Genomic DNA, 12,795 nt, shown 5'->3' with positions numbered 1-12,795 from the left:
CAAGCAGTGCTCCTCATTGGAAGACACCCTTACGGGAGAGAAAAGGCACGCCCAGGAACTAGGATATTTTTGCAGTAAATGCAACACAGAGGCATGCAAAAATACCCACCTGGGGGCACCTGGGTGGCTCAGTGGGCTAAGCCTCTGCATTCCACTCAGGTCATGTTCTCAGGGTCCTGGGATTGAGCCCCGCATCAGGCTCTCTGCTCAGCGGGGAGCCTCTTCCTCCCCTCTCTCACTCTGCCTGCCTCTCTGCCTACTTGTGCTGTCAAATAAACAAATAAAACTTTTTTTTTAAAAATGCCCATTAAAAAAATATTAAAAAGAAACAGCAACTAGATCTGAGACTAGGGGACGTGGTGGTGATGGGCGCTTGAGAAGGCAAACGCCCATGACAGCGGACCCTCACGTCACTGGGGCACTCAGCATTTGTCCCTGGGGGAACTACAAGGACACCAAATGGTGGGGCAGCTCTGGGCTGCTGGGACCCTCACACACTGCTCGTGGGGGAGAAAAACCGGTGTACCTGCCCTGGAAAACAGTTTGGCATATCCTACTAAAACTGCCCAAACACATACCTCCTACGGCAGCACTTACTGGTGTCGCTTCCGTGAATCTCAGTCCACCCAGGCACACAGCTAGCAGTAGTGAATGTGCGTTAGTGAAAACAAATGAGTCTGAGTGTTTACCGTGACACTAACCGTAGTGATGATAGGCTCCGTCTCTAACACGGTCGGCACAGTCAATGCATAGCACACTGTGATATATCAACACGGTGCAATATTATACACCATATGCGTGAATCGTTGCTACATGCAGAACCATGAAGGAGTCACTCAAGCATCACGCCGAATGAAAGAAACATAAAAGCATCTTCACAACTGCAACCATAAAAACCTCAAAATATACCCAAAGTGACCGCTGCCCTTTGGGAAAACAAAAGCAGATAAAGGCTTATGATTTCTGCGTGGTTCTATAATTTGCCAAGTTTCATTTGTAGATTTACTTTAAAAAAGCGGAAAGTACAATAAAAGATAGCATTTTATTATCCTACCAATCAGATTTCCAAAAGTTTTGGTTGTCCTATTATGAAGACTGACCTAGCCCAAGAACCTTTTTCAAGGCGGCCTTAAATTCTTTGTTCCGAAGACAGTAGATCAGTGGGTTGATGATTGGGGTGAGGACAGTGTAGACAGCAGAAATGAGCTTGTTGGAGCTCCGGGAATCAATGGCCTGGGGCCGGACATACATGAAGATCATGGCCGTGTAGAAGATGGTGACCACGGTGAGGTGGGAGGCACAAGTGGAGAAGGCCTTCCAGCGGCCAGTGGCAGAAGGGATGCGCAGGACAGCCACGGAGATGTGCCCGTAGGAGAGCACGGTGGCCACGAGGGGAAACACCAGGATGATGAAGGCCAAGATGAAGTCCACCAGCTCTGCCGTGGAGAAGTCTGTGCAGGCCAGTTTGAGGATGGGGGAAATGTCACAGAAGAAGTGGTTCAGGACGTTGGAGCCACAGAACGTGGCACAGGAGATGAAGTATACCTTGATGGCGGAGATGGAGAAGCCGCTCACAAAGGAGAAGACCACCAGCTGCACGCAGAGCCCCCAGGTCATGATGACCTGGTAGCGCAGGGGGTGGCAGATGGCCACATAGCGATCGTAGGCCATGGAGGCCAGGAGCACGCACTCAGTGCACACCAAGGAGCTGAAGAAGTACAGCTGGGTCATGCAGCCAATAAACGAGATGTGTTTCTGCTGCAGGAGGAAACCGCCCAGCATCTTGGGGATGATGTCAGAGACGTACCAGATTTCCAGGAAAGACATGGAACCCAGAAAGTAGTACATGGGCCTATGGAGGGAGGAGCTGGTCTGGACAGTGAGGATGATGGCCAAGTTCTCCACCAGCACGAAGAGGTAGGTGAGCAGGAAGAGGAGGAAGAGCACGTACTGCAGCCAAGGGGCTGTGGGGAAGCCCAGTAGGATGAACGCGCTGACCTTGGTGACATTCTCTCCCCTCATCCTTGTGTGCTGGGAGCCTGCAAAACACTGTAATTCCAGAGTGAGGGGTTGTGGGGCCTCAGGGGAGAAGACCGAGCTCACCTTGGCCCCACAAGCAGTGTCAGCTCTGTGGTTATGTCTTCGAGTAGGAAAACCCGAAGCTGTAACCCAGCCAGAGCCAGGGAGAGGGGTGTGCCCAGGGGCAGCTGTGCACGGCTGAAACAAGGACCTGCCTGCCTGGCTCTTTGGGAGGGAGAGCCGGGAGCAAGGGTGGGTTCATTTGTGCTCTCTGGTATGGGGTCTTGTCTTACAGGCAAACACATGCCTTCCCTGGCCATCGCTGGCATCCATTCCCACCAGGACCTCCATTGTGACGGATCATGACGGAGCCTTATTTTATTTTGTTTTCTTCCTATGTCTCAGAGACAGCCAAGGCTGCTGTTCGATCTCTGGACCTCGCTCCACGGCTTGGAACAATCTCCACGGAGGGAACCAAGTGCTGTCACGCCCATTTCTCCCCCAGAGGAGTGAGCTGCTGCAAGTGAGGGAGGGGTCCCGGGTCGCTGGTTGTGTCCTGACCTCCCTCACCCCATGCCACACACTCACGTGCACCCTCATGCAACACTACACAAAACACTAGCCACATGGGTGCACACACACCTCTATTCACACCCATGTGTGCACACAGGCCATATTCACACATGTGTGTGCATACACTACTAAACACACATGTGCACACACAATACACAACTATGCACACACACCAGTATACACAAACCACTATACACAGTGTGTGCACACACACCACGATGCACTCATGGACATCGCTCGCGCTCCTGCTGTGGCCAGCCTGTGGGAGGACACCCACTGGGAGCATGGGGATGGTGTCCAGGCAGCAGACAGAGGGCCAGGAGCCCCAGGGCAGGTGCAGGACCAGGACTCAGAGCCCTGAGCCCTGGGTGAGTCTCACATAGGGACCCTCTGGGTGGACACCTGCAGAGTAGGGCCGCTGGTGATTCCCTGAGCCATGACAGATCTGGAAGTTTCCTCCAAGTTAGTGCAGTGGACACTGGGCAGAACAGAAGGAATTCAGAGAGAAGCTGAGGCCACCAGCCAACCAGGGCAGAGTCCCAATGTGGATAGGAGTGGGGAGGTGTATGGAGAAAGCTCAAGGGAAGGAGACCAGATCCACAGGAGGGGCTGTGGTCCTGGGCCCCTGCTAACTTGGGGGACAGTCTCTGATGGGTCATCTAGGTTACCTGGCAGGTGCAGGGCATGTCCTGGGCCGTCTGCTCAGAGCTGGGGGTGGGGGCACCTGTGCTAAGGTGGTGGGATGAGAAGAGGGCATTGGGGCAGACCCACCGGGAGGCCACAAGAGGGCTAAACAGCTCACAGCGTACAGAACTGCCAGCGCAATGAAGGCCCGAGGAGGCCATAGGATGGGAGAAGGTGGGAGAGCCCTGTGGGGACATTCTGGTTTGCACAGGATGACAGCGTTGACCGAACCTGCATGCCCAGCAGAGGCCAGCGGTATGAGCCTGCAGAGAAGCCGCAGAGTCTCTGGGGGACACGGTAACGCCAACACCCCCCAAACCATGGGTATCACCTGGCCTCTGTCTCCAGCCACACTGTCTTGCCAGGCTCCAATAAGAGTGACTCCTCATAAGCTCCAGTCCCCTTCTCACTGGCCTCTTTCTCTTTTCTTTGAGGCCCATGTTTGATCACACACTGGGGTCCACGTGAGAGATGAGGCTGTTGTGTTGACACTCACGTCTCTGCTGGGGAGGTGAGTAGACACGGACATGGAGTGACAAGGCAGTAAAGCTGCGGACAAGGTTCAGGACCCGCACCCTGAAATATGGCACCTTGGCCTGAGAGGGAGTTGGAGAAACTGGCAGAATCAGGAAGGTCACCGCTCTGACCCCACCTCCCCTGCAGCAGGTCACCCCCTTGGAGCGAGGGGCTCCCCCTTCCCCCGGAGCCCTAGCCTCTGAAGACAAAGGATCTGGACACCTTGCTCAGCAGCCCAGGTCCCACACCTGCACTTACTCCCCCTGCGGCTCCCCCATCCGCCCTTCACCAAATCTCACAGGAAAATGCTCGCTCAGCAGCCTCAGCACACCTTCCGTTCCTAGGAAAGGGCCCCGAGGTCTACAGTCAGCACAGTGGCAAGCTTCCTCCTATTAACTGGACTGAGGCTTTATTCTTCAGGCCCAGCCAGGGCTGGGAGGGTGGAGGAGGACTAGCCACCCTGCATCTTTAAGTGGGGGGCCAGAGGGAGCCAGCCCTCTCAGAGCAGGCGCTGCTCACCCTGAGGTCTCAGCATGGTGATGAGGAGGCCCCTGGGAAACCAGGGAACGGTGTTTCTGTCAGAGGGAACAGCAGGTGCAAAAACCAGACGGTGAGAGTGGCCAGTTCACAGACAGGAGGAAGGCCTCTGGGCTGGCAGCAGGTGCTGAGTCTGAGGCTCGGGTTTCTGGCCCAGGACACCCGCTCTTGGTCAGGTAGGAAGAGCAGGAGAGGGCCACACAGGGGCCACATCGTTGGGGATCTCCTAGGAGTATATGGGGTACTGGCTGGATATCCTGGTGGCTACACAAATCTGAAGTTGAGAGATGAGGGCTGGGCTGACAAAGAAATTTCTGGAAAGGAATTGTTCCAGGGTGCAGCTATGCCCTGGGGGAGACATGTCTGTCCTCCCATGTCAGCACGGGGCCAGGTCTGCCCCCACGGCCAGCACAGCAGACTCAGCCTTAAAGTCCCAGCGAGAGGTTCCGAACTGAGGACCAACTTCAGAAGACTTACTGTCTGCTCTAGGATTCCACACCAAACCTACCGTGTCCTTTATAGAAAGAGCAGGGAAGACAGCCGCCAGGAGAGGGCCCCCAGCATCCTGTCCTGAAGGCCGCCTCTCTGCATGCTGGCTGGGCACCCCATGCCTGTTGCCCAGCCAGGCAGCCCCAGGGCCTGCAGCCCAGAAGGAGGGCTCCTGGGCTCCTCGAAGCCAGCAGTCTCCCCAACCCCCAGGGGAGCCTGGCGGAGCTCCGAGACTCTGACACTCATCCCCGCACAGCAAGGCGCCCGAGAGTTTGTGCTGATCAATCGGAGTCGTAACTGATCACTAGTGAGTTGGCTAATTCACACCAGATCAATCAGTTATATAAAAGACTGTGTTTATTTACAAATTCAGGACCCTTTAAGGCATGCTCTCCCTCTTCTGTACTTTGGACAACGGCTGCATTTTCTTGTTAAATAAACTTTCATCTTGGAATAATTTTAGACGTCAAGACAAGTTGTGAAGAGAGCGTGGAGGTCCTGCCGACCTTCCCCCAGTGGCTGTGAGGCCGGGTCTCACACGAGGAGCAGACGCTTATCGAACCACTGAGACTGACTTGGAGCATCCCTGCCGGCTAGACCCCAACCCCCACTTGGATTTCATCTCCTTTTCCCTCGTCTTCCTCCTGTTCCAGGCCCGTGATGCTTGGACAATGGCTGCACACGGTCGGCAAGGCCAGGTGGGGCAGGCGAGGGGATCCTCGTGGGCCCCCTCTCTGCAGTTCTGGTGACAGAAGGCTTTCACCCCGAGGCCTCTCGGGAAGATGGCAAAGAGCACGGGGCCGATTTGCCTGCCCCAAAGGGCTCTCCTACCAGCAGATGGCCGGCAGGGGACCTGAGGTGGCCTGGGGGCAGGGGTCCTCAGCTCTGCACAGTCTGTGTGACGCGGCTATGGGCCGCTGCGTGTGACGTTAGAACGAGGCCCCACAGGACCTGCAGCCGGGCGCTTGCCATGGTTGCCCTAGGTTTGAGGACCATTTGTGGAGCACCCGCGAGCCACCCTGCAGAGGGGTCCTGCTCAGCCCCTGCCCTGGATCAGGTGTGTGGATATCTGTGGCAGGGGGTGGCGTGTGCACACACTTGTGCATGCACACACATGTACACACACACACACAGCCATCATGCTCTAAAAATCACAGTAAAATGAGCCGGGCATCAGCATGGACGGCGTTGGGTCCTACCTGCAGGTTCCAGAAGCCTCACTGTGAATGCCTGCACCTGCGTGCTGGGGAAGGGGTGGCTTCTCCCCTCGCCCAGTGACTCGCAGGCTGGCCACGGTGACCGGCCGTGGCTCGAACACACTCTGGAGAAGCAAGCTGCCTGAGCAGCTGGGGGGAATGGTCGTGGTCTTTTCTGCTGGAGCACAGGGACTCCAGGGTCCAATTACCCCCGCCACGCCGACAATGTTATCTATATCGCCAATTAGCTGGGTCTCTGTGCCTCTGGGGCTGTCTGCCCCCCCACACCCCAGCCTGAGGGCCCCTGGGTAAATGTGTGGACGCATGCCCCATGGCCCCTGTTCAGCTACATCTGCAAATACCTTGGTGGTGATGTCCTGCTTTCCTGACCTGCAGAGCCACTGTTTCTGGGTCAGCCCTGGGTCTCACACTCAGAGAGGCTCCGGCTCATGTGTCTGCACGGAGAGGAGCCTGTGCTCTGCGAGAGGGTGGTGGAAGGGGGAGAGTAGGCTGCCACTGCAGTGGGAGGGGTGGGGGCCAGAGCCAATGGCTGGCCGTGCTGTCCCCGTCCCTGGGTGAGCCCCACCACTGTCACAGAGGCCAGCAGAACACGAGGCAGGTCTCAGCCCCCAGCTCAGAACCTCTGCCCACCCACACACGCCAGGGAAGGACTTTTCAGATGGGGAAGCCCTGTGCCTCACTTCTGACCTGCCCATCCTTTCTGCTCTAATCCCATCCAGTCCCCGCTCCTCCGACCATCCTGCCCCATGCCCCCCGCCCTCAGCTGCCCAGGACAGGCCTGCCCGCCACCCCCTCCCCCCAGCTGCCCAGTTACCTGCACACTGCCTCTGTTTGCAGTGTTCTTTCAGATATGAACCCCAAATTCCTGATCCCTTAACCCAAACACCCCAAATCCCCAATGCTATCACTGTCCTGAGCCCTGGGGAGGCCCCTGGCTCCCCTGGCCCGAGTGTGAGTGCTTGGGCCCTGGACCCCAGTCCTGCTCATGTTGTAGGATTTCCCTGTAATGTGGGGCTTCCAGATGGTCCCCACATCAGTGTGGCCCCACGCAAACGTCTGCTTCCCTCCAGACGAGCTCCCCGTCCTCTGCCCTCCTTCAGAAGCTCTTTTTTCCATTTGGTTGCCTGGAATCTGGAAGCCCTCGTGGAGCCCCCCAGAAGGTTCTTGAAGAGACTGCAGACCACACCACGGCACCCAACCATCCAAGTGGTATCACCCCTCCCGGGGAGCTCCAGCGACCTCCACCACAGCTTCCCTGCCTCACCAGCCCCACCATCCCCACCCTTGCACGTGGTCTGTTTGCTGCTTGCCACAGCCCGTGGGCTCATAGCATTGCCCCCACCTGCCCCGTGAGTGTCCCCCCATGAGCCCAGGGCACCAGCTGCCCCAGCTTCTCTGAGCTCTCCGTGCACTGTGCAGCCCCTACCTCTGGCCTTGGCAACCCGGGGCTGCCCAGCATGCCTAGGCCCTGTGCATCCTCCACCTTTAACAGCCCTGCTCCTGTTTCCAGCCCCACGGGGCCCCCTGAAGACCCTCCCTCTGCCCCCACCATGGGCTGCTCACCCTCTTCCCTTTGGCTGTGGAACTCCAGTCACCCCCAGTGTGGCCACACCTGCCTTGCCTCTCTGGGCACTGAGGACTGCCACAGGTGGCGAGTCTCCATCCGCTGTCCCTCCAACATGGATCTCAGGCCTGATGCAGGCAGGTGGGCAGCTGGGAACAGACCAGGCTGCTGAACCAACAAAGAAGCAAGCAAGATGGAGAGCAGCGTGGCCATCTGTGAGACGGGCTCCAGGACGCAGGCTTGGCACCCCGTTGTTATGAACACGATGACTTACAGAATTCCTAATAACGACCAGCAGATGACAAAGGACCTATGTGCATCATTACCTTCATGGGGCATCAGGAGGGGTGGCAGCTATAGACCCTTGGGGGGAATAGCAAGGGGGCGCAGGGCTTAAGCACCCCCCACCCCCTGTCAGAGAGAAGTATTCTGTGCCCAAGCAGCCCCCAGACCCTGGGGTTGTCCGCTGGTCTCCACGGCCCCCTCCATTCTCCATGTGTCCCCAAACCCTGTCGTGTTGTGGGGGTGTCTGCCCTCATGTTTTCTTAATCACTCCCAGTTGTCCAACAGACTGGCTTTTGAACTCAGGAGACAATCAGAGTCATCTGGAGAGCTGTCTAATGTTTTAAGGGTCTGAGCACATGCTGAGCTGAATCCCGAGGTTCTGACCTGGGGGTCCCCAGGTCGGGCCCTGGCATGCCCGCCCCCATAGAACACTCATTTGAAGGGTGCTAGGTCCTAGTCATGACCTTTGGGTAGGGCTCCGTGAAGGAGGAGGCTGGGGTCTTGAGAGAGCTCCAGAATGTTCCCTGCAGACAAGAAGGTCCTTTTTGTACCTCGGGGCATTAACTTGACAAATGTTTGTGGACTGCCCACCAGGCACTGGGCTGAGCTGCGAGGGTTCCTAAATGCAGTCCCTGCCTGCCTGGGCATCTGAGATTTTTACAGGTCACCCAAGATCATGTCTTATTCTTTGAGCAGCTGATGGGCGAGGGGTAAGTGCTTATGCACTGGTGGCCAGCCCAGGATGTGGCTTGCATGGGGACACTTGGAGACACTTGGGGCTCATTTCACCAGGTAGTTTAAAATATTGTAATTATTTAAGAGTTTAATACTTCAGATGACCTAGTGTATTATGTTCTTTCCTGAAATGTGCAGAGCAATTTTACGGATGAGAAAAAATCACGAGTTCCACTTTGCTCAGATACAAAATGAAGACACTAGGGGCCTAAGTAGACCACCACCTATGATACTGACGTCCTCCATGAGCTGGGAGAAACATAGAGGTGGGAATAATCTTTACAATGATGGGAGGAATTTCTATTATTACAAATTAAATGGCCCCATCAGAGAGGATATGTATTTTCAGATTATGTTCTAGAAGAGTAGAATGCCAAGGCATGCCCTCCTACACTGGAACTTGACCAAAGCCCAGAGCCTTTTTCAAGGCGGCCTTAAATTCTTTGTTCCGAAGACAGTAGATCAGTGGGTTGATGATTGGGGTGAGGACGGTGTACAGAACAGAAATGAGCTTGTTGGAGCTCCGGGAATCGATGGCCTGGGGCCGGACATACATGAAAAGCAAGGCCGTATAGAAGATGGTGACCACGGTGAGGTGGGAGGCACAAGTGGAGAAGGCCTTCCAGCGGCCAGTGGCAGAAGGGATGCGCAGGACAGCCACGGAGATGTGCCCGTAGGAGAGCACGGTGGCCACGAGGGGAAACACCAGGATGATGAAGGCCAAGATGAAGTCCACCAGCTCTGCTGTGGAGAAGTCTGTGCAGGCCAGTTTGAGAATGGGAGAAATGTCACAGAAGAAGTGGTTCAGGACGTTGGAGCCACAGAACGTGGCACAGGAGATGAAGTATACCTTGATGGCGGAGATGGAGAAGCCGCTCACAAAGGAGAAGACCACCAGCTGCACGCAGAGCCCCCAGGTCATGATGACCTGGTAGCGCAGGGGGTGGCAGATGGCCACGTAGCGATCGTAGGCCATGGAGGCCAGGAGCACGCACTCAGTGCACACCAAGGAGCTGAAGAAGTACAGCTGGGTCATGCAGCCAATAAACGAGATGTGTTTCTGCTGCAGGAGGAAACCGCCCAGCATCTTGGGGATGATGTCAGAGACGTACCAGATTTCCAGGGAAGACATAATGCCCAGAAAGTAGTACATGGGCCTATGGAGGGAGGAACTGGTCTGGACGGTGAGGATGATGGCCAAGTTCTCCACCAGCACAAAGAGGTAGGTGAGCAGGAAGAGGAGGAAGAGCACGTACTGCAGCCAAGGGGCCGTGGGGAAGCCCAGTAGGATGAACGCGCTGACCTTGGTGACATTCTCTCCCCTCATCCTTGTGTGCTAGGAGCCTGCAAAACACCATCATTCCAGAGTGAGGGGCTGTGGGTCCTTGGGGGAGAAGGCCAAGCTCACCCTGCAGGAGAGTTTTGACCCAGAGATTGGACGCTTGACTCCATGAGCAGCAGAGGGAGCAGAAACTGTCTCAAGTGAAGCTTTTCCCATCAGGAGTTTCTTAGTGTCTGTGGCAGGTCATGCTAAGAACAGGGGCTCTGGGAATGCCTGCCACATCCTCCCCAACATATCCCATGATAATCCTATTTTCCTACAGGCTGGAGGTCTCCTAAGATTCTAAAGACAATTAGTTCTGCAGCCAGCCTTGCTTGGGCCTTTTGGTGGTCATCTGGCAAGCTCTTTCTAAATCAGTGGATACTGACTTTTCTGCCTGGTTTCAGAGTTGATTTTGTAAGAGGAAGGGATAGCACCATATCCCACCCCCAGCTCATGGGGGTGGGATATGGTGTCCTAGTTTAGTCAGACCCTGGACCCAGACACACTCACAAGGCTGGGGTTTTGGGGAGCAGTAGCAATCTCCCAGGCCAAGGGGGAAGAGCGGTCACATACCTATCTTTGTGCCATCTCAAAACCCCTGAAAATATGACAAAGGAGTAAAATGATAAAAACCCAGGGGCGCCCGGGTGGCTCAGCTGGTTAAGTGTCTGCCTTCAGTTCAGGTCGTGATCCTGGGGTCCTGGGACCGAGTCTGGAGTCTGGTATGTATGGGGTTCCCCACAGGGCTTGCTCCTTCCTCTGCCCCTCCTCTGCTTGTGTGTGCTCGACCTCTCCCTCTCTCTCAAATAAATTAAAAAAAAAAATCTTCAAAAAAAGATAAAAAGCCATAACATCAAAATATCAAAAGAGACCAGGAGGGGGGAATATCAGCAAGGGGAGGACTTTGAACCAATTCTGGGGGAAAGAAAGCAGATGGCAGAAAGGTGGCTGGGGCAACAAGATCAGAGAGGTCTACCATCAAAAAGGGGAATTACAGACCAATATCCCTGATGAACACAGATGCCAAAATATTCAACAAGATCCTAGCCAAGAGGATCCAATGGTATATTAAAAGGATTATTCACCAAGACCAGGTGCAATGGGCCGGGCACCAAGCATGATTGTCAATACACAAGACGAGCTCCATGAACCCTAAGGGGAGTGAACGGGATGTGAAGCATGGAAAAAAAGAGTTGCAGATGATAATGTGACTGAGCCAAAGATGCCAAAGGAGATATGGTACCAGCACACAGTTGCTCCCTCTTCCCTCTTCTCCTAGTCCTCAAGTCCCAGAGAACTTTCCTAGAAAATACAAAAATAGAGGGAAACCCTCATGATGCAGGAAGCTAGGGAGGACAGTGGGCCATGCACCCAGCACCCATAGGATGTCACCAGACTTCTGGACGTGGAAGAGAAGAAATACTAATGAATCCAACCTACCTGCAATCGTGCAGGAGTGCTGTGGCTCAGGGGACACAAAGTGGGAATTTGACCCAAGTTCTCCAAGTACGAGAGCCCAGTGGAGGAAGCTGTATGACTCATGGAGAACTGTTTGTCACTGCAAATAAGTGGGACTTACAGGGGTGCTGGTGGCTGGCCCCAGGCTCAGAAGGTTGTAAAGGGGTAGGTCGCCAGCAACTCAAGGTCCCAGGGGAGACCAATATTGGAACTTCAAAATGCTAAGGGCATCTAGACAGAATAAAATATATTTTATAAAATGGAATATCAGTGGAATTAGCTTTACTTTTCACAAATCTTTAGGGCCCAGAAAACAACAGAGAAACCTTTACACACTTCTGGGATGGACAGATGGCCGATCCAGTAGAGGGATGAAGGCTGTGGGCAAGAATACAGTGTCCAGACCCATTACATGAGATGCTTTCCACACAACCTGTTCTGAACATGGGGCTGATCAACGCTTCCTCCATGGGAAACTCAAACATCACAGCGATTAGCTTCAGAAGGGAAAGTCCCAGCCCAGGCTATCAGCACACAGAGAGGAATGAGGAGGGAAAGTGAACACAACCAACACAGCAATTCTCCAACTGTTGTCACTAGACTTACAGAACAAAATGGGAATGTCAGTCCTTGTGGCTCGAGAAGATAGATAATGCAAAATAATAATAATGAGAATTCAATGGGGAAAAAAAAGGAGACAGAAATTGGGTTTGGAGACAGAAACTGGGTTTACAGACATCAGGGAAAACCTGGGACATGCAATGATTATAATGAGGAAAATCTGTGTCTGTTGCCTCATTTCTCAGAGGAGGACATCAAAGGGTTATGTCTTGTTCTTGGAGTTTATAATGAGAGTGACATCAATTCTTAACATTTTTTAAAATTTTTTATTTTTTATAAACATATATTTTTATCCCCAGGGGTACAGGTCTGTGAATCACCAGGTTTACACACTTCACAGCACTCACCAAAGCACATACCCTCCCCAATGTCCATAACCCCTCCCCCCTTCTCCCAACCCCCCTCCCCCCACTTAACATTTTTGAAGTAAACAATAGTACCCAAAAGGACGTGGACCCTATAAAGCCTGAAAGGACAACTCCAGAATGTAGAAGTAAGGGAAACATCAAGAGAGTGTGTAAATAAGGTGGGACAGTCACAGGAAAAGAAATGCTTTGGCCATGACAATAAATGTAAACAGAATAAAATTTGGCAAAAGGAGAAGACTCTCAGCGTGTGAGAGAGATCTACGACAATATGTGTCTTTACAGAATATGTGTCATTACAGAATATGGGTGGTCTGCGGAATGAAACACTCGGGGAGGGTGACGTTATAGGCTTAGCTGGGTGTGTCCAACACACAACAAGAAAGCCTGATTTCAGAATTAATATTG

General features: G+C 53.9%; 2 protein-coding genes across 2 annotated transcripts; both read right to left on the bottom strand.

Annotated features, from left to right (window-relative positions):
• Positions 1–1,086: 1,086 nt before the first annotated feature.
• Positions 1,087–2,022, bottom strand: LOC101684859 (olfactory receptor 6B2). The gene has a single exon (XM_045066926.1). It carries the CDS (start codon positions 2,020–2,022, stop codon positions 1,087–1,089), a length of 936 nt encoding a protein of 311 aa, XP_044922861.1.
• Positions 2,023–9,007: 6,985 nt separating this feature from the next.
• LOC101693889 (olfactory receptor 6B2-like) lies at positions 9,008–9,946 on the bottom strand. The gene has a single exon (XM_004743743.1). The coding sequence runs from the start codon at positions 9,944–9,946 to the stop codon at positions 9,008–9,010; it is 939 nt and encodes a 312-aa protein (XP_004743800.1).
• Between the last annotated feature and the right edge of the window lie 2,849 nt (positions 9,947–12,795).

Source organism: Mustela putorius, unplaced genomic scaffold (assembly GCF_011764305.1).
Source record: "Mustela putorius furo isolate JIRA1106 unplaced genomic scaffold, ASM1176430v1.1 tig00003869_pilon_pilon_pilon, whole genome shotgun sequence".
NCBI classification, from domain to species: Eukaryota; Metazoa; Chordata; class Mammalia; order Carnivora; family Mustelidae; genus Mustela; species Mustela putorius.
The sequence above is the reverse complement of the archived record's forward strand: the minus strand, read 5'-3'. Positions and strand labels throughout refer to the sequence as shown.

Bases quoted from the DNA above. Each gene is read 5' to 3' on its own strand.
- LOC101693889 (XM_004743743.1), bottom strand. From the start codon at position 9,946: ATGAGGGGAGAGAATGTCACCAAGGTCAGCGCGTTCATCCTACTGGGC.
- LOC101684859 (XM_045066926.1), bottom strand. From the start codon at position 2,022: ATGAGGGGAGAGAATGTCACCAAGGTCAGCGCGTTCATCCTACTGGGC.